Source organism: Pectinophora gossypiella, chromosome 22 (assembly GCF_024362695.1).
Source record: "Pectinophora gossypiella chromosome 22, ilPecGoss1.1, whole genome shotgun sequence".
In the NCBI taxonomy this organism is placed as follows: Eukaryota; Metazoa; Arthropoda; class Insecta; order Lepidoptera; family Gelechiidae; genus Pectinophora; species Pectinophora gossypiella.
This window is the reverse complement of record NC_065425.1, coordinates 4226267-4252960: the sequence shown is the minus strand read 5'-3', so window position 1 is coordinate 4252960 and position 26694 is coordinate 4226267. Positions and strand designations below refer to the sequence as shown.

Genomic DNA, 26694 nt, shown 5'->3' with positions numbered 1-26694 from the left:
GCTACTCTTCAGGGTCGTTCACATTTTCATCGCGACTTGATTCATAAAAGACTTCACCTTTGCTGTCTACTTTTGGTTTCGTATCATCCTTTTTGTTGGCCTCTTTGGATTCAGCTCGGCTAGAAGCTTTGGCCTTTTTCTTTGAGTGTTTTTTGTTTTTCTTGCTTTTAGGTTTCTTGGCAGCTTTTTCTTCCTTCTTATCTGCCTTTTCTGCCTTCTCTTTCTTTTCTTCTTTGCTATCTTTACGTTCTGCAGCCTTATCTTTCCCTTCCTCTTCGCTAGAGTCTTCCTTTTTTTCCGCCTTTGTTGATGCAGATTCTTTCTTGGCAACTACTTCTTCTTTCTTGTCTTCATCTCTGTAATTAGGTTGCTTAGTAAAGCCTGATTTAGTGTTTGAGCTATTAATAGTTTAACTAACTATTACTAAAGAAGCCTGTACAACAACGTATTAGCCAAAATTATTAAGAAAGTGTAAGTAAAACAATTTATTTCTGAACATCAAAAACGAATTTGCTATTTTATTCTCATCTAAGTACTGAAAATGTAACTCGTATCATTTTCTGAATAAAGTTGCCTCTTGTATGAAATCCTAATTACGTAGCTCCAGTCATAAATCAAATCAAATATTCTTTATTGCACACACATACACGAAACATATTAAAACATAACAAGAAAGATTACAGCACATTTATTGCTCTACAGCAATTTCTTCCAGGCGACCAGAGTAAAGTAACAAGCACCTTCATACATGAAATATATATTTCTTTTAACAACAAAATGTCAGCCGTGGTATCGAATCCGGGGTCTTTAGCAGATGTACTGCAGATTTCAAATAAACTATTTTTAAATACGATAAAAATTAAATTAATAGTATCAAATAATATTATAGGATCAATGATAGGATCTATATACGTACCACATTTTTTTGCAATAAACGAATTTGAATTTGAATGTTCAAAAGGTACAGTGGGTGTGCGTAGCAACTTATACTTACCGATTATTTTCAATCGGTATTGTTCTAAAATAAAAAGATAATTACTTTGAATGAGTTAATTCATTTTGAATCACCGAAAGAAATTGGAAACACTTGGAAAAATGTAGGGTTCGAAGTGAATGAATTGCGAGTTTCCTTCACACTGATTCTTCTTGTATCGTGTGGGTTGTGAGGTGGATTACCAAATGCATCAACCCTGGTGTCAGGGTTATTATTGAGCCGCCAAACGCACCGACATGGCTCATATAACGACTACATATTTACATCAGTAAGTAGTAACCGGGACCAACGGCTTAACGTGCCTTCCGAAGCACGGATCATCTTACTTTCGGGCAATCAGGTGATTAGCCTGTAATGTCCTAATCAAACTAGGGATCACCAGCAGGGGTGTGTCCACTAAATTACTGTTGTGGCAAGTTTTAACAAAGCAATTTACAACAGGAAGTGTAACGATAAAAAAGAAAATATTACTTGTTTCTGAGCGCAGGTTTTTCTTTGACCTCTTCGTTGTCATCATCATCTTTATCCCTGAAATGTTGTTTGTTTTGTTAGTCTTACTTTTTATTTAGCACGTTGCTTGTCGTTATATTATATGGCGATCATCTTACTGTTTTAGCGCTATTGATATAACCACATCATCATGATCATCATTGGCCTTATACGTCTGTTTCAGACGATTTATGACGTCATTGCCTCGAAGAAATGCACTTTCTTTCATGGCTGTGCAAGCCAATCCTAGAGCGGCAAACTCTAGCGCACACTCTGCAGGAGAAGTCTCCAACTGGTGACTCCAACACATCACGTTAATACTATATTATTAAAACCATTTTAATAAGGACGCCGCCATTACTTCTGATGTCTACTTTCCCTCATTCCGCCATCGACCCACCAGGGTCGATTAAAACTTTCAAATATAATCCTCCAGACGACACCCTGAGCCCGAAGCGCAGGTTCGGCTCGGTTCTCGGCCAACTGGGCATACCCTCTGGACTGCTGTCTTAAATTTTGTAACGAGTGAGAGCAGTCAGCGCTCCCCATTTGTGGCCAAGTACTTAATGCCACTTGCAGCAAATCTACAATAAGTAACGTCTAAGAAACAAAAGCTGATATCTAGGACCACGACATTAAAAATAATATATATATTTTTTTTATATTACTTTGTTTCGTCTGTCGGTTAATGATTTTTTTAGTGTATGTTGTTTTTCATGTTGTCGCTGTGACGTTCACATAATAAACATATCTATCTTTCTTTCTTTCTTAGACACTGTTACATTCTATGTGACTTTATTTCCAGTATACGTTAGTGATGTGCCGGATCTTTAAACATGTATATCCGCGGATACAGATCTGAATACGGATATTTAGTGTAAAGATCCGCGGATACGGATACGGATCTTTATTATGTTAAAAAAATATATTAAAGTTTTAGTTATTTCATTGTTATAAAAGTGATATTTTATCTTGCTTTCATTATAAAGATCTATCTATCTAAATGTTTGCAATATAAAGGTGCCAAATATTTGATTTTAAGAAATAAAAATAATCTGAATGGAATTTTATAGTTTTTTATTTAATAATTCTACTTAATCACCTGAAAAAGATCCGTAAAAGATCCGCGTGAAAAGTAACGGACACGGATACGGATTATTCTTTTATCTCGGATATCCGCGGATACAGATACGGATACGGATATTCGGAACATCACTAGTATACGAATGCCAGTTTAGACCATAATTATTATCTATAAATTGTGATATTCACTTACTCAGCTTTATTGGTAGGAGAATCTTCACCACTGAAATAAAAAAGAAATAATTAGCTTTGCAATTGTAGCTTTCCATCGTTACAGTATCAAATTCAAGCAAAATAATATCAGTAAATACGTCTTCAAAATCTATCTACATTGAAATATGACGTTTTGTTTAATAGTCCGAATGAACTGTTTTAAATAGGCACTTATGTTTCTTCGCTACGTTTAGATTCAACGCAAAGAGTTTCAGAATTATAGACCTTTGGATGTTTCAACCAGTGTTCAAAGCTAAAGGTACTAAACGATCGCCAATACCTACTTTGACTGGTTCAATTACAGATCACTTTCAATTGTTAAACCTAACATGAGTTATAAATACAATCTCGATAATGATTTTTTGATAGTTTCTGTGGTCATGTGATTAGTTTCTCAAATCAAATCAAATAATACTTTATAGCACAGAAATAAATCAATCAATCGGGGAGCGCTGATTCGAGGCTCGTTACCCCGGACTTTCACCATTGAGATATTAATTTACCTTTTATTTTCACTAACACAGTTGGCTCGACCATTATAGACGGCTATACTACAGAAAGCTCTGTGGCGTGTGGATTCTTAGCTCATCTTGCGATAGCTGTACCTCTGACTACCCCAATTAGGATGTATGATTTCCTTATTTGCTACTCACTCTTCATTGTAATCGTCCCAGTTGACAGACCATTCTTCATGCGTGATTCCTGTACGGAACACTCTTCGACAATTTTCACTAAAAACAAAAATAATTTATTTCAAATAAGTATCTAAGTCATAATTTTAAAACACATTGCCTTATGAAACTTTCCCACAAAGAGCGAAAATATTCCAAACAAGCGAATTATTAACATATACATCATCTCCCTAGCAATATCCCGTTTTTCACAAGGTCCGTTTACCTAACCTGAAGATTTGACAGGTCCGGTTTTTTACAGAAGCGACTGCCCGTCTGACCTTCCAATCCAACCCGCGAAGGGAAAACCGATACAGGTTAGGTCACATACCACCGAAAATGTATTTTTCGGGAATGTAGGTTTCCTCGCGATGTTTTCTTTCACCGCTGAGCACGTGATTCAAAAATGAATTCGAAAACAAATTCGACAATTATCGGTAAACCGATCAGGCCAGAAAGGCCAGTGCTGGTTTCGAACCTGCGACCTCAAAGTGACAGGCAAGCGTTCTACCAACTGGGCTACCACTTTTTATTGACATATACAGGGGTCAAAATTGGCCATCGAAGCAATTCACCTAAAACGCAATATGACATTTGCACAATAAGCACGCAAATCAATAGCAAATATTGCTTTTTGGAGTGATTGCTTCTATATGGTCTTTTTAGCCCCACAGAATATTAGCACGTTAAGTTTAAATTGGTTATTTTATATAGTAGTTATTATTAAATGAAAAATTGTAACACACCCAGACCTGAAATGAACAATATTGTATTAGATTTGATATTAAATAACATAAAAAAGAAAACAAAAAATAATATTAATATCAACAGCTCAGTCTTTTTTTATTCTTTTTAATATAGATCCTGCAGTCTGTGGTAACAGACAACCAACATTATCAATCCTGTAGTAAAGTAGATTTTTGTGTCACGTATTTATTTACATTTATTTATGGACTACAATAAATTAAATAGTTGATGGTAATATTTTATTTATTCCTTGGCATCACTCAAGTCCTATTTATCACTCATTCGATATATATTAACTAGGTATTTGACTAGGTCAAAGATAAATCATAAAATGCTAATCTAGAAATAGAAGCCAATTTAAGATGATCAAAAATCTCATATTACTTTTCGAAATATTTTAGAATTTTATTTATGAATCAAAGAACAATGAGTACGACGTTTGACCGCTTTTATTGATGACGTCACAGGACAGTAAAACTTTCGTTTTGATGTTTCCTCAAAAGTAAGTCATTTGACTAGGTTGTCAAGAAGTCTGTTGATGTCTTTAACGATATCATTCCTTTAGAGATCTACAAATAACCTATGAGCTTTTTGTAAAATTTCTTATATCTCCCTAGCGTTATCCCGTCTTTCACGGGGTCCACTTACCTAACCTGAAGATTTGATAGGTCCGGATTTTTACAGAAGTGACTGCCTGTCTGACCTTCCAACCCGAAGGGAAAACCAGCCCAATACAGATTAGGTGTATACCTCCGAAACACATTTCTCAAGTATGTTCCCTCACGATGTTTTCCTTCACCTCTGAGCACGTGATGAACAATTAAGATCCAAACATGAATTCGAAAATTATTGATTTAGGCCTGAGTTAGGATTCGAACCTGCGACCTCGCGTTGAGAGCGTTCTTCCAACTGGGTTACCACGAGTCCAATTTATTCACGATTAGTGCTACGAAACCCATTTATTAACACTTTCAAGGACAGAACGTCTAATGACGTTCCGCTTCCAAGGTGTCATACTATCTATTCTGAACCATCAATGACCCATGGTCTCTGCCCGTGAAAGGGTTAAGACTAGTTACTTACTCCACATCTTTGTTGATAGCACACGATATAAACTGCCTATTCTTGAAGACAGATGTGTAGAGGAAGGGTCCATGACAGCTGTGGCTCTTAGGGTCGATCTTACACGCTGATATAACACCAATTACACGCTCCTTGTTTTGGTATTTCACTATCAACGGACCGCCGTGGTCGTTCTGTCATCGAAAAAAATGGTTTAAGTACCCGCCTTTAGATATTTTAAAAAAAAGAAGAAAGACAACAACGACAAGAAAATGGTGCAGAGAGGCAACGTGGCCAGTAATCTGGGGACTTTGCCTCGATGTGGTGAGCTGGAGGACATTTTTTATTTATAGATTTTTATTCTTTTTTTATGTTTTGTTTTAAATAATATGTGAGTTGTAAAAAAAAGAAAAAGAAAATGTGGATGGATTGTGTAAAAAAGACATGTCGCTGACATCGCTAACTGACGTATCTGAATTTTTTGGCGAATCTCATTTGCAGCCTTTGCTGTTGTCAATAAGACACAAATTATTTTAGCAAATAATTGCAGATACGTCAGTTTGCAAAGTCACCCACGATGTGTGTGAAAGGTGGGAGAAATGAATGGAAGAGGAATACATGCTGTGCCGACCCCACCTAGAGTGGGATAAAGGCAGGAGAATGATGAGATATTTTAAACACTCATATAAAAAAAAATACGTTCAACAGAGCGAAGTGGAAGGAAAAGACTCGGAAAGCAATAATGCAAGGGAGAGAAAGAGATAAAAAACATTTAAGTAAGATCATTCCATTCACATATAAGACGAAGGTTGTTCATAAAGCCGGCAGAGGACCTAGAAAGACGTAATTGACCAAATTCAAGATGTCTTTAGAAAAGGTTTAGTACGATCTACTGTAAACCGACACAAAGTGATTTCGACAATGTCCCCATTGGGAATCGAACCCAGACCGTGATCGTGAGCTAACGCTCTAACCACTAGACCACGGAGGCTGTAATTATTGATGATGTAGTAAGTATGTGACGTCATGATGATAACAAAGTACTTTGCAATGCCATCATCCTAAGTATTGGTGGCGACGTTTAAGATAGTAGCCCGGAATCAAAGCAAGGAATCATTTTACTTTTTCAATCAATCAGGCGATTCAGCCTGCAAAATCCTAGCGAAGCAAAACAGTTTCATAATTTTTTTCGACAGTGCCCGGACCTCCACCTCCAAATCGTAAGCTAATGCTCTAACTACCACGGAGGCTGATCGTGAAAAGCATAACAACAGAGCATCACTGCTGTATCTCCAAAGGGCAAAAATGGCAAAAGAAAAGCATTATTGGCAAATTTTAAGCTCACCTCACAAAATCCTCCCTGCATGGATGATCTCCTCGCGGTATAGTCATCAGGGTCTCGTAGATGCCGCCCCAAGTCCACATTAAAGACTTTCCCGCTGACGTCCGTTGAGCCCTCAGATGTGAAAATTCTTCTACTTTCGACATCTGTGCAGTTTGCGTATTTCTTCTGAGAAAAAAAGTTACTAAAAGGTACTGATTTAGAAAAAATTGGGTCGATCGCACTTTGATGAAATGAACATACTGCTATAGACGCGACTGCTTCTTGTCTTGTTCTATTTACCTTTCTCTGCTAAATATCTCCTCTAGATTCTAGATTTCTTATACCACTCGTGTCAAAAATAACCGATTTTAGATCGACAACAAATGAAATGCAACCATACGTGTAAGTACACACTGATCACACTGATTGACTGTTCATACTGTATTTTAAAACATAATAATTTTAAGCGAACTTCACTTTCACGGACAACCCTCTTAGGTTTTGTGGGGTTTTTATTGTACCAATATTTTTTTGTATCCTTATGAAAAATAAACATTTTACATGCATTTTACTTACTTACTTATATACTTATTTCATAAAGTAAACAATAAATAAAGATATAGAAGATACACTGCGCTTTCCACCAATACGAGCTTGGAGCGTACTTGATTCACCCTCAGTCTAATGAAGCCGTAAGCCGTTTACCCTTTCACGGACAGAGATCATGGGCCATTTATGGTTCATAATAGGTAATATGATACCTTCGAATCGGAACGTCATTAGACGTTCTGTCCTTGAAAGTGTTAAGGTGTAAGGGAGGAAGCGCACGCAGACTGTCTGTCTCCCTCGCACGGCACAAGGTAAAAGGAACATTACCAACCTCGCAAATTTCGCTTAGCCTTTTCATCACGTCCTTGGTGCAGATCATGTATTGAGTGATGATGGTCCTGAATCTCTGAGCCCATTTCTTGGCGCACTGTTCGTTGTCCATAATGCACACTTTGGCCTCTTGCAGGCACTTAGCATTTTCTGGTATGTGGACCTTTTGACGTCGGTATACGCCCTAAACAGAAATAATCAAATTCGAAATAATTGTTAAAAACGTAAACTGTTTCTATAAGTTTTCGGGTGCTATCGTTATTGTATAATTTTATATTTCACTTGCTATAAGTTATGTATGAGGTGCAGAACTTAAATATTTCAAAAAGCTTTTAATTTTGTATAATAATATGCAGCGGGTGGTGAGAATATTATTCTTTCTGACTAATCAACAAAAGGCACCAGCAGGCTCTCCACGGAAACTGCGCCGCATTATATCGACGGCTTCGACCAATAGATGCAGCGAATGCTAAGTGGATAAACGCAGTACGGCTATTGGTTAAAGCCCTCGATATAACTCGCGACCGCGAGCAGACCTTGCTATCTAGTATTTGAACATTCACCATCCCCGCGGCCTAGCTTGTGACGCCTTATACTCTCATTGGCGTGCGCTCCTCGACAAAATCTTGTTTGTATCCAAATACTGAACTGACCAAACGTTTTCCTACGTCAATTCATTTGGGGAATCACATCTTTGTCTGTCAACGTTACGTAGGCTTACCTCTCTGAAGTTGCTACCGCTACCCCAACCAGCAATGAAAGCCTTGGTACCAGGTTTCTCAAGTTCTCTGCTGATGTTGTTATAACAAATGAGATCAGTGGCAAACTCGCATCCTTTCTCTTGCACTCCCAATTTGAACGGCCTGTCCACTTTCACGATAGCAATGTCGTTGGATGACCACTTTATACTGTCTTGGAAATCGAATTTGTAATCTAAAAAAAAAAAAATATTTTTCTGTTCGTTCCGGTAAGACACCATTGAACAAAATGGCCAGGAAACTTAAGGGAAAACGATGATTTTAATTAAACTATATTGAAAATAAAATACCAGTAAAAATATAATGAGATTTCATAATATATGGCAACTAAGAATCGTAATAAAAATGAAATTAATGAAATACTTGTTGAACATGATTCACAAAATAGATTCAGTATAAAATACGCAACCCAGCCAATTTTGAGCCTCTCGGCAGCAGAAGATCTAAAAAACTTACTCTTGGGGATACACTTCCAGACGACTTTCCGACGATGTTTGCAGACACAGTCGTTGGACTTGAAGTCGAAGCTGTCGACAAACTTAATAGTGCCGCTGACGATGTAGAACCTGTCGGCATCTTCGACGCAGGCAGCAGACGTCAACACGTAGTTCCTATCGACAATGACACCCCCACACAACCATCCGCGGTACTTGTGCGCTTTAGCTGACTCCTTCGTCAGTTGAAGGTACACCTGTATGAAGAGATGAAGAAGTTTAAATGGATATCTAAACTAGTGAAGGTACCCGATTGTTGAGCGGATACTGATCAGTAGTGTAGTCTGGGTCCTGGTCCTCATTTTTGTACTCAGTCTGTGCCGGGCGATTAAATCATGGATTGAACACGGATATTAACATGAAGAAGACATGGCTTCGGCCTAGAACATTTTAAATAAGACGCCTTTATAAAGGACTTGAAATAAAGAACATTGATAAATACTCACTCAAGACGTGGGTTCAGCCTTATTAAGATTTGGACATTACAAAAAATACATTAGACGACAGTTGCCTTTCCCCAAAGGGATAAACAAGTTTAAAAAACAAATAGATTCAAAACATAAATATGAAACCTATACTATCTGTCACTACGAGTATGTTATGTAGGGGATAAGTAAAATCCAAAATTATTTATGTTGGATTCTATCATACCCAAGTCGTTAGCAGACAAATATGTATTTAGAATCACCGATACTGCCGAGCCAATATTTTTTGAGGTAGGTAGTTTAAAAATTGGTAGTGAAAAATACTGGCATAGCCACAAGTATTTTTTTAAATTGTCGAATAACATTTGTGTAGGTAGTCATAAAATATGTGCTCTGGTAATGAGTATTACTACAAAAGAGGGTAGTTTACGTACCTATTACCTACGTCCAGATATTATATGACACGTGTAGTTGTAATAGACAATGTTGTCACTCTGATTTTAAATAAGATTGAATTCCACCTCTCGTAACTAGGGCTAGTATGGTTGTTATTTATGTAACTTCATCAACACCACTCGTCTGGTCGTGATAGGTAAGCCAATACACATTGAATCAGTCAGCATGCTACACTGTCAATCGTCGTCAATATACAGGTTGTCAATACAATATTAAGTGTTGCTACAAGTTGTCTTTTGGTAATTTGGGTTCACCCTCAAAAATTGACTGTCTGTCTGTGACTGTCTTTCTACAACTTTATTATTTTACCACTTACCATGTAAGGTCTTTTCCCGACACCAACTGTCTTACTGTATAAGATTCTTCTAGTGTCGACGTACGTACTATTCTCATACTCCCAGCCCTCGTCTCGTATACCGTCGCCTTCCTCATCATCTTTCTTATCATCATGTTTTTTATTATCTTGTTTCTTATCTTCTTCTTTCTTATCATTTCTTGCGACCGCTGCTCCAGTTGGAGCATTCGACGTGGGTTCTGGATTTGCTGTGCTAATTTCTACCTGTGACGTGACTACTGATGGAGCTGTGGCTGCAACCGCTGGGACTATATCTGGCTTACACACTGTTGTGTCTGTCGATTTCAAAATTGTATTAGAGACCGTACACTCATTAATCAGAAGCAAAGGGCTGCTTGTGTGTAACAGAGTTTAGACTCTTATTGTAGCCGCAAATAATCAATATCAAGAAATTATTAATAGTAATATTAATAACGCTACAGAAGAACCGAAAAACTAGTTATCTTAATATCAACAAAATAATATAAATATTCTCACCGATAGTCAATAATATAGGAACCAGGAACAAGTGGAAATTCGTCATTTTGATTCAAAAAGCGGCCCCAGAAGGATCGCTTTCAGATATTTGTAAATGTCGCGATTAAAATTGTATGTCAATTATTTGGTCAATCAAAACGACGTCGCGCTTCGTAGAATCCAATTATTGGATTTCCATCAACGAAATTCAAATAGAAGAGTGATGCAACGTAATTAATTCTGATAAAGTTACAGGAAATAAAGAAATTGACACAGGAAACTACTTTGTTTTATTACTTTAAGAATCAAATAATCCTTCTAATTTCTAATATCAATCTTTGAAATTTTGAAATACCTTACCTACACTTACCTACCTATGCCAAAATATGAACAATAAGTTCTTTAAAAGTTTGAGATTTAGAATAAGTAAATCTTTCTAGCAAAAATGTACTCCAAGTATTTTATTTCTTTCCTTGTTTAGTAATAAATAATTTAGCATATAAGTACTTATACCAGTTATCGGAATAAGCATGATTTGCTTCTTTTCGGGTTCCATATTATTATGTTGTACACCTACTTAGTAGTTTTTTGTAGACCACCAGCTCTAATTGTTGTAGGTAAGTGTTATATTCTTATGGATACCTGTTGCATCCATTTATTTGACCATTGTGCAGAAAGGTTATAAATTCAACAAGGATAAATAATAATTCGTTTTTGTTATTTGGTTTTCACTAATTGATCTTTAGTTTTCAAAAAATGGTGTAAATTACGCTAAAAAATGTGTGTGAAAAATTCCCATCATTCCAAATCATAAATCTGAGCCTTTGGCAGCTCAATACCCTGACAACAGGGTTGATGAGGTTCCTGACACTAGGGTTGATGAGGTTGAGGTGAGAATCATTTTCAAAAAAGGTACTGTTTGAATGTCTACAAAAATGAGTTTCATCATAAGTTTAAGTCGTTGTCTATACTGTATTTAAGTACTTATACAAAAATAGACCATATATGTTTTCTGAATAAAATGGAAAAATATTTGTGAGTTTGACAGTTTGACGCACATGCATGCGTATGATGCAAAATAAATATCACGAAAACGATAAATAATGAGTTGCGAATATCATCCATGCATGCTGCAGAACTCAACTAAAATTCACACCACGTTAGTAAAGTTAAAAATAAGGTCTCCTTAGCCTTCAGAGGTAATGTAACATAAGCTTACGACTACCTATATCCCAATTGGGATAGTCATAGGTACATCCTATTTTCATAGCTACCTTCTCGTACGAGAGAGTAAAATCTCCCAGAGCCCCATTTTTACTATATTATTCCTAGAACTACTCCCGATTGGGGTACTCAGAGGCGGTTCTCTATTTTAACGCATAAAAGTTTATGTAATAATTTACCATGGCATAATGTTACTTGTCCTATTATTAGTTACGCATAGTATTAATTTGTCATAACTTTTTAAGCATAAATTTGAAACTCATAACTACATAATAATTAATGGCAATAATGATATATAAGCATAATTATTATAAGCATAAAAACTATACTCCGAATGAGAAAAGCTTTGGCACAACTTTGAACATTTCCGAAACTTATTTTTTCCTAGGCTGCATTTGGTTCATGATTGTGACTTTTTATATTTTTTGATGCGGGCAGCGCGGGACCGATCGTCGTGGAGATCCTTGGGGGAGGCCTATGCCCAGCAGTGAGCGTCGTACGGCTGATGATGATGATATTTTTTGACTCTATTTCATGCTGTTGGTCATCATTCAGTATTCTTTTTGTGTGTAAGATAAACATGCTGGCGGCGTAGGGGTGGCCCAAGGGCCACCCCCGCCGCACCCTAACCTACTGTTATGCCTTGTAAAAATTATGACAAAACACTATTATTCTAAAAAAAGAATTATGGAGACCTATTTATATGCGAATCAAATTTATACCAACAAATATTAGTCCAAAAATAAGTTATACCTAACAAACCAGTATTCTTAGATGTTATTATGGGAAAGTACTATTATGCTTAAAAACGTTATGCAAAAAGGATTATGATAATGAAAAATTATGACAAAACCATTTATGCATTTTAAGAGAATCCCCTCAGAGGCACATCCAACGTAGGATGAACTCAGTACCCACAACTCGCCGATCTATTTGTTATACCAACGTAATAGGTGGGGAGCCGTGTCTATAATGAAATTGTGTTAGTGAAAACTTCACTTAAGATAAATTAATAATTCAATGCTATCTGGTTCCATCCGGCTCTCATTCATCATCATCATCATCAATCAGCCCGCAACATTCCACTGGGTATAGGCCTCCAACATTTTGCACCCTTTCCGATCCTGCGCTAACCTCATCGACAACATCAACATCTCTCTTCTTTTTTATCTTTGTGATTTGGGGTCGGCCCTCTGAATATGTTTCCGCCATTTGCTTCTGTTATAGTCAGTTGGTATGTTTTTAGCCATTTTATCTAGGTTTCTCCATCATGTAGCTTTTGGGTGTCCTCGTGATTGTTAGCCTGTGAAATTTTGTAGAGCGGTTTTAACCGGATGATTGCCTTCTCGGCGCATCACATATCCATACCATCGAAGTTGGGCTTCGTAGAACAGCAAAATCGACATCTCATTTATTTAAATAAAAACACAATTTCCAACTAAATTTTATTCATCATAAACATTATAGTTAACCGGCTACGTGAGTCGCGTTCGCCTTGGCTACCTTCGTCTCGTTGACTCCTCGGATGACGAAACCACTGTTTGCGTACACCTTGTCTGGAACTGCTGCCGCCGCTTCCTCGTGAGCTCGTTGGACCACTTGAGCAGTCTCAGCTTGTACCGGCTCCGGAGCCGCGGGCTCCACTACTTCAGGTACCGCTGCTACTACTGGTGGTTGCGGTACTAGTTTAAACAGATGCATGTGATTTATTTATAGCATTAGATTCAGATTTAGTAGATTTCAATTTGAAATATTTTTTATACCTAAACTACAGCGCATTAGGTCACCCTATAATGTTGTATGTTCCTCATATGTCATAAATAATAATTACTTAAGTGCGAGCGTTCTGTGTTTTTATTCGCTCCCTGTTCATCACTGACTTCGTTTAAATGTGAAAAAAATGATGATGTCAATTACAGCGACTAATCCCTGTTTGTTACACACAGCCGAAGGTGCTGTTGACAAAAAGTGCTAGTTGTATGTAAAAGGGCTTAGCCCCTGTAATCGGCATTATCACAATTTCACATTCAAACAAAGTCAAGCGTGGACTGCTTATCTTCGCGGGCATTGTGTCTTTTCAAACATGATAGGCCTTTTTATAGGCGATAATATAAGGTACATCATACCAAATGTTGCTGTAAGTGGTTTTGTGATTCCGATCCACCTTATAATAGGGAATATGAACAGGACTTTATTGTATGTATGTGAATCAAATGTCTGCGAAAGGGTATTGTAAGATACAAATGTTTCCTACAAAATCATTCACCTAGGTGATCCAGATTTCTGTAATTACCTGCTGGCACAACGGGCGCAGGTACTGCTACGGCTTCAACTTTCTTCTCAGGTACTGCAGCTGGTTCTTGCTCGAACTTCGCTGGCCTGTTAAAAACACTTAGTCATATAATGTTGTACTTTCATCTTACATCTCATTAAAATACTAGTTGATCCAACTAACATTGTCCTGTCTTTGTTTTGTATGATTATCACAATTCACAGCATTTATGTATGATGTATGTCTGGTGTTCTGTGTTATGTTGATGTGTGTGTTGTTGATATGCTGCCGAGTTAGTAACTATGTTGAGTCTCAATTTATTGTTGAAATAGTTGATTTTGTTAGATGCCTATTTCTATGTCTATCGAACTTTTCCATACTTAGTTATATTTTGCCAAAAGGAACAAAAGATACAAAATTCTTTACCCATCTTCATGGTTCTTCCATGACAGGACCGTTTCTTCGTGGGTCACCCCTGATCTGAACTGTCGCCGACATTTAGGTCTGAAAGGGTATAATGAGTTTGGTAAGTCATATAATAACAGAATATCTTGTAGTACTTTCTGATTGTATAAAATGCTGACCAGTCAAAATGAATGTAATTTACAGTAATGCAATCTGAATAATATTAATTTATCATCAGCCGTACGACGCCCACTGCTGGGCATAGGCGTCCCCCAATAATTAAAATTAAAGCTTTTTTATTACAATTTCAACACCAAGCTTGATGTATACATATATGGATCCCGGCTTTGCGTCCAACAAGAATTATTTACAGGAAACAGATCATAAGAAAAAAGTTAAATGGCTTCCACTACTTGCTGTAGTGTTGTTAAAATTATACCGATGACAACTCTTGGTGGAAAGTCCCATCTAACCTTGTATTTTTGATTGAAAAACTAAACATACTCGACATCCTTGAAGATAGAACAGGAGATGAACTGTCGATTCTTGTAGATGCTAGTGTAGAGGAAAGGCCCGTAGCATTTGTTAGTCCTCTCCTTGACAAGACACGCTGATATGACCCCGATGACGACAGAGTTGATACCCGAGCCGTACACTAGAGGACCGCCGTGATCATTCTATATTAAAAACGATGGTTTAAAATAAAGACAATTTTTAACGTAATCTGTAAAATTATGTTGATAGATAACTCCGTAGAATAGAGAGCATATTTTTACTTTTATTATTTGGGCCTTATACATAAAATCTACAGTTAAGATGCTTGACGTTGATATTATAAACTTAAGGGTAGGTATTTAATTAGATAGATTTTCAAGCAATTGTATGAAAAATGAAATGAGAAGGTAGGGCTTACCTCACAAAATCCACCATCAACATTATGTGTAAATCTTCTTGAGCCATTTTTAAACGTTTCGTTGTGCAACGCCGAATGCATGATGAGGTTAGTAGGAACTTTGTCTGTCCTCTTCAATGCGTTGGCATCTCGTCTCATGCCACCATCTTCTTCGTCTGAATAATTTATGTCTTGACAGTCTACATACTTTTCCTACGGAATTTCAGAAGGAATGAAATATGCTGCTTCTTCTCCTCAGCCATGACACATTGCAAAGCGTTGATAAGCGATAGTGTTATAGCATGGACATCAAATGCTTTTTATTTTAAAATGATCCAATATCAAAAAATATACGACATTGATTTTGTATTGATTGGAAATCAAAAGAATAGTATCGTAAAATATTTACTTGTTGTGGTAATTGTATTACGGGATATCACATGTTCAAACTTAGCGAAGTCTCCAATTGATGAGAATATTTGCATCATTATTGCACTTTCATATATATTAAATAATTATTGTAAATAATTAGTAATAGCATTAGCAAATACATACGTTACAAATCTCAGACATAGTCTGACCAATGTCCTTGGTGCATATCATGTAGTTGTCGATAATATTGTGGTAGCGGCTACCCCAGCGGCGCTTGCATCTGTTCTTCGCTATAATCTCCACAGCTGCTTCTAGAAGGTTCTGCTGGTTGTCAGTTCTTCTTAGTGGACTAAGACCTCTTCTGTTGACCCACTACAAAGTAGAACATTAACACGTCATATATTAGTGCTTGTCATGGTTACTTCTGGATTCGCTTTTCTGACCGTAAGCTGATAGGCACCAGCTTAATACAATAGAAGCGACTACCAACTAATCTCCTAATCCGATTAGATAAGCCACATGGCCTCAAAACTTTCTTGTTTTTACGAAAAAAATGTTTCATCTCGTGCGTTCGTTCTTTTCTTCAAGACATTGTCCTTCATCGTAGCAATTTTACTTTGATTTAATCTCTCGTACTATACTCACATCATTATACCTTTCAGTCGTTCCCCATCCAGCAATTGAAGCGATCGTGCCTGGATTTTCTAACGTTTGACTTTGATTGTTATAACACACTGGTTTAGGTACAAATTCGCAGCCTCTCACTCTTCGTGTGAAGTCGAAACCATCTTCTATCTTTACTACTGCTATATCGTTGTTCATCCATCTTATGTTATCGTTCTCATGTCCATCGAATATGTAATCTATAATTAAAATAGGTTATTACTTTCTAATGGTGTGTAATTGAAACATTATTGGAATCATAACAGAATCAAAAAAAAATACTATTTTGAAAATATTACTTCTTACTTTTGGGAACACACTTCCATATCGCCTTCTTTCCGCCATTCTTGATGCATGGGTTATTATATCTATCATCTTCATCAGCATACCTTAAAGATTATTACACTATTAAAAATTGTCTTATTTATCAATTAATTATCTTTAAGTGAATATTTTTGCAAACATAAAAGTGTAACATTATATTATATTTATATTTTCTGATGGCCAAACATGGTATCAGTAGATTTATTACGTTGGTCGTTTATGGTGATCATTTGTAAACTGCATAAACGATGTAAGTACCTTGTGTATATATGTAATAAAATTAATGAAATGAGATACCGTTGTCGTCTTACTTGTAAGTGCCTGATACAACGTAGAAATGCTCTACGTCTTGGATGCAGGCTGCTGAAGTCAGGACGTATTCATCGTGGATAATGACACCGCCACACAACCATTTTCTGTAGCTTTGTGACTTGGCACTGCTGCGCGGAAGTTTAAGATACACCTAGGATGATAATTAGTTACTTAGGTTGCTATAAGTCACTGTCAAAACTCAAACATCATTATCTATCTTTGCATGGTTTGGATTTTGGGACATGTAAATTATTGTAAGCTTGTCTGTTATTACAAAGTTAATTTTTAACCACTATGTTTTTCTCCTGAGATATATCATTATATCTCCTGAGTTATATTCAATTCATTAACATTTTCACAACATTAACATTTATATATAGATTAACATGATCAATTTCTTACTACTTTTACTTACCATATAAGGTCTGTTGTCTGTTACCGGTTCTCCATTCATTATTCTTCTGGCTTGATTTACAAGTTTACCTACCTTTTCTGGTAATTGGGTGGCTACTTCGATAGCTTGCACATCTACAATCAAAAATTGCTGTTAAAACAATAATAGCTTTAACACGTCTTAACCAATAATGTTTGTTTATATTGCAACACGTTTTTATCTGTAAATTTTTGATCTATGGATACAGTTCTGATCGTCAATAATCTTTCGTCTAATCGTTAGATACGTCATATCTTTACCTTGTCTCTCTTTTACATCCAATCATTCATACTTTGTTATATAGATACCTCCACTGTAGGCATATTATCTATAGAACATTTTCCGTGATAACTAGTTTAGAACTTACCTATTAACAGTTGTAAAAAAGCTCCGAAAACACAAAAAAGGGACTTCATGATGTAAAGGCGCATGTCAGAAGACCGGTGGGTATGAGATCAATTGGAAAAAAATAATTGTCAATTTCACGCAAATGCAAACAATTTAATTAAATGTTCCTACATGACTTTATGGTTGAAAACATACATGTGCAAGTTAATGAAAATTTATTTCCGGCGGAAAATCTTAGGATGAGAGGTTTTGATTACGGATGTTATGTGGGTCGGGTTTAACAGTCTGTAGCCTAGGTTAACAAGATTGCCAGATTTTATGATTATAAACGCGATGATTCGACATGCATCATCTGCTAACGATCGTCTACTAGGTACTTTTGGTCTAAAATCTCAATATTCAACATCAATATTTTAAAAAATACAAGTTATGTTTTATAATAATCTTCGTCTTCTTATCGTGTGGGTTGTGAGATGGAATACCAACCTCGTCAACCCAAAGAATAATCTAATTACGAGTGACTACATTATTATTTTAAGTAGTTACTAGGCAGCATAGATTATATTTAATTTCTATGCCTTGTAGATCTTAACAGACGTCATAAAGTAATCTTAGGATTTTTATAGCTTTTATACGAAAACATCGCTTACTCAATTCAAATGGTTATATAACATTACACTATTTTACTCATTAATTTTGTTACTAATATCCTTGATATAGGTACTAATAATTATACTCGTTTAATAAAAGTTTAACTTTATCACCTCTAGCGTTCGCCCGTGTTCACAACCAAGTGGACCCCCACTTACCTAACCTGAATACGTCCGGGTTTTTTACAGAAGCGACTGTCTGTCTGACCTTTCAACCCGAAGGGAAAGGATTAACGTCAATAATAATAAAATAAAATAAATATATCTATTCGAAAACTTTATTTCTCCAAGAAATCATGGTGCACGGTTTGTGGTAGCGACCGGTACATTTGGTGTCGTAGACTTTATATGTTTGGTTTTATTTGCTGGTGGATCATCATCACGAGATCTAAGGATAAGACCATCGTGTTCTAAAGGACGATCAGGATGGGAATCATGCTTATTAACATCTTCAGTATTTTTGTCGTTTCTACCAACGTGGTCAGTTGCGTTATTTCCCGTGGCAATGCTGACTCCACCACTTGCAACAAGTTTTCGTTTCTCCTCCTCTTCTTTCCTTCGCATGACTTTGATTTCATTCTTAGCAGGTCTGTGAACATTTTAGATTACTTATTTTTTCTCTAAGTGATATTTCGGTACTTTTTTTTCATTTACAAGCTTTACCTCCTATCACGTTGGTCTAATAGAGAGCTAGGGGAGGTGTGAGTACTTAGTTTATCTTGCGATGATGTATCTCACTGTAGTCAGAGATACGTCATAGATCTGTAGTTATGTTATGTTATGTTGTTTTATGATTTCACCATTTCCCTTCAAACATTGGGATTAGGGTAGTGTACTGATGGAAAGTATTTATAATCCGGCTTATGTAGACATCCTATGCAGACAGCTACTTCATAATTACGAGTTTCTTTTAATAAACATTGAGACAAATCATTTTTTAAAACAACATTCACAAAAAGCAAATATGTTACTGGTTATATTTCTTTTTTATGATTTATTGTAGATTTCCCACAAATGGCATCAACTACTTAGCCGGAACATGTTATAAAAAAGAAAATTGTTTAAGCATGAAGATGCATGATGATAGTAGAAAGTGGAAGTTTCTATTATCATCGGAGTTCTGTGGTCTCAGACGAGCTCAACAGGAAATAGCTGTGAAGGCTTACCCATCAGGATGGTCGGACCAATTCATTTCCACTTCAGTGTGTGTCGTGCCAGCTCTGAACAGCTTACTGCAGTCATTACTGTAAATAAGAGAAAATAAATACAGTTTGTTTTTTACTTCGTATCAATTCGTATTTTTTCTTTAGAGAAGGAATTTTAGCATCCCTACACAGGCCACGTATTGTATTATATTCCTTTTTCTGTATATTTAAATTGTTTTATCTGCAATAAATAATATTTCGTTTCGATATTAATCCACTAGCTGTCGAATGCCGTTTGTACAGAGATCACGTAGAAAGCAAGCAAGTAGTGAACATTGCAATTTATACTCGCCACTTCAGCGTGCCTTGTCATGCTTGCATCAGCGCCAATGTAATCTATTTGTGAATCAGAGGACATATAGTGATGAATGATGCGTGAAATGTGTAGTTAAGTTACCTAAGTTCTATTTCTATTGTGTTTAACGGCGCTTTTCGCACGATAATGTCGTGGAATGTAAAAACACATATAAATAAATAGTAGGTTATACTATATACAACACTTGTTTTCTTACCCGACATCCTTATAAATGGCGCAGTTGATAAGCATACGATTCTTATAGATGCTGGTGTAAAGGAAAGGCCCGTAGCACTGGTTGGTCTTCTCCCGGACTAAACACGCAGAGATGATGCCGATAGCTAAGGAGCTTATGCCAGTCCCGTGCACCAGGGGACCACCGTGATCATTCTAAAACACGGAAAATGGAAGAAGAAAATGAAATAATTATAATTAACTACTTAGACATTAGGGGCGGAAGGCAAGAGGGAAACCACTGCCCAATTTTTCCCTAAAAGTAGCAAGGAGAATGCTATACGGACAAGAGCTGAGACTTAGACATTGCGTGTCCATTATTTTATATTGATGAGTTAAATTGATAAATAAGAAATATCTGCAATTGTTTTAAGAATAACTTTAAATTTCTGGAAGTCGCTGCCCGTGAATGTGTTTCCTACTATGTACAATCTGGGCCTTTTCAAGGCTTGAATAGGCACTTTTTAGGTAAGCATGTCCCATCTTCGGCCACATCGCTCTTACCGTCACAAATGTTGGCATTGCGTGCTTACTTTTAACTGCCGCTGCCACTGCCGACCTTTTTATAAGGGTTAGTTTGGCGGTGCAGAGAGGCAACATGGCCAGTATTCTGGGGACTTTGCCTCGATGTGATTTTTTTATTTACTTATGGTTTTATATTCTTATTTTAAAATTTGTTTTTAATAATGTGTGTGTTGTTACAATTGTAGTTGAATGGAATGTATTTGTTTATGTATTATTAATTTATACAAGATTAAAAAGAAATATTGCCTTTTTAACCCTCAGTTTTTATACCTCACAGAATCCGCCATCTTTTTCGTCTTTCTGTCTCCTCAAAGAGTTGTTTTGGTTAATGTGATGTGCGGAATGAACAGGTATCTCTTCAGGATTTGATCTTCTGCCTGCTTCATCTGAATCTTCTACGATATCTGTACAGTCTACATATTTCTCCTGTAAAAGTATATTAATATTTAAAACATACGGCTAACCACCTAACACGTTGGTGTAATAGAAAGCTCGGTGAGGCGGGGATACTTATTTCATCATGCGAAGGATGTACTTCTGACTACCCCAATTGAGACAATAGTCGTAAGTTTATCTTATGTGTTCTGAACAAAGATTTCAACGTGATCGTGAGCGTTAGTGCTGTTGGACCTCGGGAAGAGAGGCTGAGGTGGAAATTCAATGGCCCTGATTCCTGCAGACACTTAATTTTATTTTAAGTTATATCCGTCGTCTTATCCGCCAAAAAAGGGACGGATGATTGACAACCGTTAACTTTAAAATAAGTGAATGAATGTATAAGTTCAGTATAACTTTTACCTAGTTTAGGCTCCAGCCTCTACAAATATTGTATTTTGTATGTATGTTATGTATCCATGTTTTTGTAAAGGAAATAAAGATTTACTTACTTTACTAACTTACTATAAGCCAATTCAGGAATAACCCGGGCGAAAAAATAGGCATCTTGCTGATATGCAACCTCATTGAAACATTCTTCCTTAAATTTAGAAATATAATGTCGGGTATGTCCTATCACACGACTATCACCATTACACATTTTTTAGTATCTACATACATACATACATAAACTCACGCCTATTTCCCACCGGGGTAAGCAGAGACTATAGAATTCCATTTGCTTCGATCCTGACACACTTCTATTGCTTCCTCCACATTCATCAATCGCTTCATACACGCCCGCCGGTTGAGAGCCGGTTTAGTACCTAATTCAAAATAATTATGACCTCTTGAGAAAAGAATATTCTCAAGGTGGACAAAGTAAATTGGAAAACTTGTCATTACTGATTATAGTTTCGTATATTTATTTTTCAAGAACGTGTTATGTATATCATGTTGGCTATCATTATAGAAAAAAAAATAGATGATGTGGCATAAGAATGTTAACAAGACACCGTACCGAATACTGAGAGGGATGATTCAGGTCATGATTCTGATTTAATATCAAGTAGAATTTTCGGTCGCTCAAGTTCAAACTCAGTAGTAACCGAGACCAACGGCTTAACGTGCCTTCCGAAGCACGGATTCACGTACTTTCGGACAATCAGGTGATCAGCCTGTAATGTCCTTACCAAACTAGGGATCACAAAGTGATTTTTGTGATATGTCCCCACCGGGATTTGAACCCGGGGCCTCACACACTCAAACCACTGGACCACGGAGGCCGCCAGGCCGTTACGATGTTACTACACTCTGTATACAGACCTTGCAAATCTCGCTGAGATCCGATGAGAAATCATTAGTGCAGATCATATAATTGTCGATGATGTTATGGTACCGTTGTCCCCAACGCTTCTTGCATTGAACTTTACCCAAGATTGTCACAGGAGCATGAATTAGGTCCTCCACATCGTAGTTCCTACGTGAGTTGACCCACTGCGAAAAGTTGTATGCTATTTAATCTATGTAATCAAGTCTAGCCTATTTTGCCATGATTGGGCAAAAGCACACCGGACACTTCGTACAAAAACCTCGTTTTTCACAGAGACTACACATTGACGTTATCGTACACGCGCATCTGTGTGTGTGACGTTTGACGCCAATACGATTGAAGACTAAAGTGAGACCGAGGGGGATAAGGTACACCTAGCCCATAGCTCAGTCGCTGATGGAGAGTGGACAGTTGCCGTTCTACACGTAGTATTTATTCCTTATTCTATGGCAAAGGCCTCCCGTTCCTCTTTAAATTTTTCGCGGTCTTGTGCGTAGTTCGGCAAGTCCGGCAAGCCTCACTATTGCCATGACATTTTTACAGATCGAAAAATAAATTGGACATAATCAGGTGTCACGGTTAACATGCTCGTCCCGGGTTGACAAAAGCCGGGGGTTTGATTTCAGAATCAGATATTTTCAAATATTGACGGTTGATAATATAATTTATGTCTTGGAAGGACAGTGTATATTATATACATACTGGGTGTTAGTGACATCGTAACGAATACTGAGGGGGTTGATTCAGACCATGATTCTGAGTTAAAATCAAGTGGAATTTTCCGTCGCAAAATTCATGATTTTTTTTAGTTTTTTTAAATTATTTTCAATTCTATACTTTTGCGATGGAAAATTCCACTTGATATTAACTCAGAATAATCAGATGAATCATCCCTCTCAGTATTCGTTACGATGACACTTACACCCCGTACAAGTACATACGGTAGCCATATAAGTAGGTATGGGTGTTAGTGACACCGTAACGAATACTGAGGGGGATGGTTCAGACCATGATTCTGAGTTGATATCAAGTGGAATTTCGTGTCAAAAAATTCATGAAAATTTTTCTTTTCTTTTTAATTATTTTCCAATCCATACTTTTGCGACGGAAATTTCTACTTGATATCAACTCAGAATCATGGCCTGAACCACCCCTCAAAGTTTTCGTTACGATGTCACTAACACCCTGTATATTAGAGACTCCTTCCTACAGGCACACGGATTAAGCAGTTTTGCAGGGCATTGTTAAATCGCATATTTAGTATTGTTGTGATGCCTCCACCAACCCACAGTGGAGTAGCGTGGTAGAGTATGCTCCATACGCCCTCCGGTTGATTGAGGGGAGGCCTGACACCGGTAGGGGGATGTATATATGTATAAGGCACTAAAGTCGAAGATGTAGGTATACGAATTCCTAGGCTTAAGTGGAGCAGGCAGGACACATGGCAAGACCGGAAGACAACAGATGGACTAAAACTGTTACTGAATGGTGGCCAAGGGATGGTATGCGATATCGAGGCAGACCACCAGCCCGATGGTCGGATGACATTGTGAGGTACGCCGGAAAGCCGTGGATGAGACTTGCACAGGATCGGAAAGGATGGCGTGAAAGAGAGGAGGCGTATACCCAGCAGTGTGTGGACACAGGCTGAGTAGATAGATAGAGAGATTATGAAACATACATCGTTATACTTATCCTTGCTACCCCAACCGGCAATAGAGGCGGGTGTGCCAGCTGCTTCAAACTTTGTGCTCTGATTATTGTAACAGATGGGTTTGGGAGCGTAGTCACACCCCCTGACACGCCTCGTGAAGTCGAACTCGTCTTCCACTTTGACCACAGCGATGTCGTTGTTCATCCATCGAATGTTGTCGTTCTCATGACCGTCGAAGACATAATCTGAAAGAACCACGTTGCCTTATTTTTGAATCACTCGCCTTTAAGTCACGGTCAAAAATACCGGGTGTTAGTGACATCGTAACTAAAACTTTGAGGGATAACTCAGACCATGATTCTGAGTTGATATCAAGTGGAATTTTCATAAAAGAACTTTGTTCACAAACTCGTTATGTAAGAAAAAATGCTTACAAAATTAAAAATTAATAACTTACTTCGGGGAATACATTTCCATACAGCTTTTTTAGCTCCGTTTTTGATACAAGGATTGTTATAGCGATCTTGATCGAATGAGAATCTGTGGATATAATAGGTGTAGAGTTAGATTAAGATCTTCCCGTTGCAAAATTGTATGTGGGTTTGCAACACAAATACAAATAGCTACCTATTTAGATTCAGTAGCAGAGTAAGGAGGATACAGTTTTTTTAACGCGGAACACATTCGTTTTCTTTAGCAATAGATACCAGGGGGGCTAAAAACTCCATCTGGCCAGATTCATCTAAAAAAAATCAATATTGCTATTTGACATTTGTTGTCATTTCACACTTATTTCATATGCGCAAATTTCAAATAGCAATATTGCTTTTTTAGATGAATTGCATCGGTGTGACCTTTGGATGGATTGGCAACATGACTTATAAATAAAAGACACAATAAGAATACTTGTAAGTTCCTGAGACGATGTAGAAATGCCTGACGTCCTCGATACAGGCTGCTGAGGTGAGGATATACTCCTCGTGGACGATAATACCGCCGCACAACCACCGTTTGTAGTCTTGGAACTTAGCGCTGTTTGACGGTAGTTTTAGGTATACCTGGAAGATTAAAGATTTTAGCATCGACTTCTGGAGCAGTAATACATGTTGGGAATTTTCATCCAATACTACGATTAGTGATAAAAAATGGATTGGAATTGACTATATTTATGACTGTGTTTGACTGTTTAGCACGGTGAATGATGATAGTCGATCCGATGAACTGATTAGTGGATACAGACTTCAATGTTTCTCGCTTTAACTTGGACGTTTAGGCTCGACCATTATAGACGGCGCTATGGCTCACCACTTATCACGTTGGTCTAACAGAAAACTCGGTGAGGTGGGGGTGCTTAGTTCATCTTGCGATGGATGTACCTCTGACTACCCCAAATACCACGGTAGGCGGTGTAGTAATTTGCTGTGATTTCTCAAAGAAAGTTTACACGATCTATATATTTTTTAATTTTAGTTTCAACTATTGATCTTTTTAATTTGTTAACTTTATTTTCTACTTTTTATTATTATTTTAGTCAGTGTTGTGTGCGTCTATAATTGGCTGGCATACCCGATCTTTTCCTGTGTGTATTTTATTTTGTGTGTTTGTGTATGTACTGCTGTTGATGCACCATAATAAATAAATAAATACATTTCTTACCATATAAGGACGAGTGTGTGTAGCTTGAGACCCGAGTATAATTCTTCTGGTGTTATTCAAGATTTGTCGTATTTCACTGGCGTTCGCCTTTCTTATGACGTCTAGTATGTTTTCTGGCAAAACCGTCGCTGTCTCAATTCCCTGTGCCGCTGTAGAATAAAAACTTAGAAATATATATAACTTTACGGAGATGGAGGGAAAAGATTTTTAAATTAATAATTCAAATTACTTGGACGGAATTTGAATTCTTTGAATTTAAATTCAAAACCCGTTCAAGAACTCTTTTAAGGTTTAATTTCTCTGCTTCTCGCTTTTCAGTCCCTATTACACTTCGAATTGAAGTAACTGCGTAGCGCCCTCAGTCAATCTCCTCAATTAAATTTTATTGTGATTGGTCACTTTCCTCTTTAAGGTAAATACATTAACAAAAGGAATATTATATTTACCTTTTAATTATAGCTTAGTTAGCGTGTCATAAACTCACCCAAAATCCGACATGATGCCCATATTAAATAGGTAAGCCACAAACTTAATTCGAAAGAAGTTTTCATCTTGAATTTCATAAAGAAAGAGTTATAGTCGACTTAAAAATACGAATACCGTATTAATAAGTCTTATACCTAATTTCACGGTTGATTGTAAAGCTCATTAGTCAAATAAAACTCGTTTCCGTTATACAGGCATAAATATACAGCATAAGTTCATTTTTAATATTCCGAGTTTTATGCTTCCGAGTTATAATCGATTTTTATGGAAATTGGCATCGATATTGCATTGTAAATAAACAGTTTGGAAATTAGTTTCTTTTGTTTGTATTTCAATATATTTGTTAAATGTTTTGTTGGATTTTTGTATGGAGCAGCGATAAATAGATCGAATTTCGCATGAACAGGAGGAGGAGAGCTGTGGGTTCAAGTCCCGTCCGAGTCAGATGTTTTTCGAATTAAATTTTCTCTTTGGAGAAGCGTGTTAGAGTGTACTCCAGCCTACGGTTGATTGAGGCGACGTCTATGTCCAACAAAGGGACGTATATAAGCTTTATGTGTGTCGGGTTAAACATTGTGAAAGTTTTACTGCGCAGTATTTACTCTCGTAACCCTAATGGGTGGGACCTAC

The 26694-nt window shown here is 37.0% G+C and overlaps 2 protein-coding genes across 2 annotated transcripts; both read right to left on the bottom strand.

Annotated features, from left to right (window-relative positions):
• Position 1: 1 nt before the first annotated feature.
• LOC126376952 (uncharacterized) lies at positions 2 to 17719 on the bottom strand. The gene is made up of 22 exons (XM_050024502.1): positions 17671 to 17719; positions 17286 to 17398; positions 16870 to 17021; positions 16541 to 16623; positions 16217 to 16434; positions 15755 to 15943; positions 15221 to 15412; positions 14812 to 14984; positions 14329 to 14406; positions 13924 to 14009; positions 13103 to 13312; positions 9912 to 10225; positions 8677 to 8911; positions 8184 to 8395; positions 7464 to 7646; positions 6605 to 6769; positions 5281 to 5453; positions 3433 to 3510; positions 2760 to 2789; positions 1466 to 1522; positions 995 to 1018; positions 2 to 356 (listed from the first exon to the last, which is right to left on the bottom strand). The coding sequence occupies exons 1-22, from the start codon at positions 17717 to 17719 to the stop codon at positions 2 to 4; spliced, it is 3369 nt and encodes a 1122-aa protein (XP_049880459.1).
• Positions 17720 to 18595: 876 nt separating this feature from the next.
• On the bottom strand, positions 18596 to 26283 carry LOC126376951 (uncharacterized). Its single transcript, XM_050024501.1, has 10 exons — positions 26271 to 26283; positions 25579 to 25727; positions 24829 to 24980; positions 24380 to 24462; positions 23950 to 24167; positions 22262 to 22432; positions 20831 to 20986; positions 20019 to 20191; positions 19468 to 19545; positions 18596 to 18890 (listed from the first exon to the last, which is right to left on the bottom strand). The coding sequence occupies exons 1-10, from the start codon at positions 26281 to 26283 to the stop codon at positions 18596 to 18598; spliced, it is 1488 nt and encodes a 495-aa protein (XP_049880458.1).
• Between the last annotated feature and the right edge of the window lie 411 nt (positions 26284 to 26694).

Bases quoted from the DNA above. Each gene is read 5' to 3' on its own strand.
- LOC126376952 (XM_050024502.1), bottom strand. From the start codon at position 17,719: ATGAAGTCCCTTTTTTGTGTTTTCGGAGCTTTTTTACAACTGTTAATA. The intron at 15,944-16,216 runs GTGAGTATAGTA...TCTACTTTGTAG, and splicing joins CGACTGAAAGGTATAATGAT to TGGGTCAACAGAAGAGGTCT. The intron at 8,912-9,911 runs GTAAGTGGTAAA...CTCTTCATACAG, and splicing joins TCGGGAAAAGACCTTACATG to GTGTACCTTCAACTGACGAA.
- LOC126376951 (XM_050024501.1), bottom strand. The intron at 24,981-25,578 runs GTAAGAAATGTA...TTAATCTTCCAG, and splicing joins CACACACTCGTCCTTATATG to GTATACCTAAAACTACCGTC. The intron at 19,546-20,018 runs GTAAGAAAACAA...TCTTATTTACAG, and splicing joins GCCATTTATAAGGATGTCGG to TAATGACTGCAGTAAGCTGT.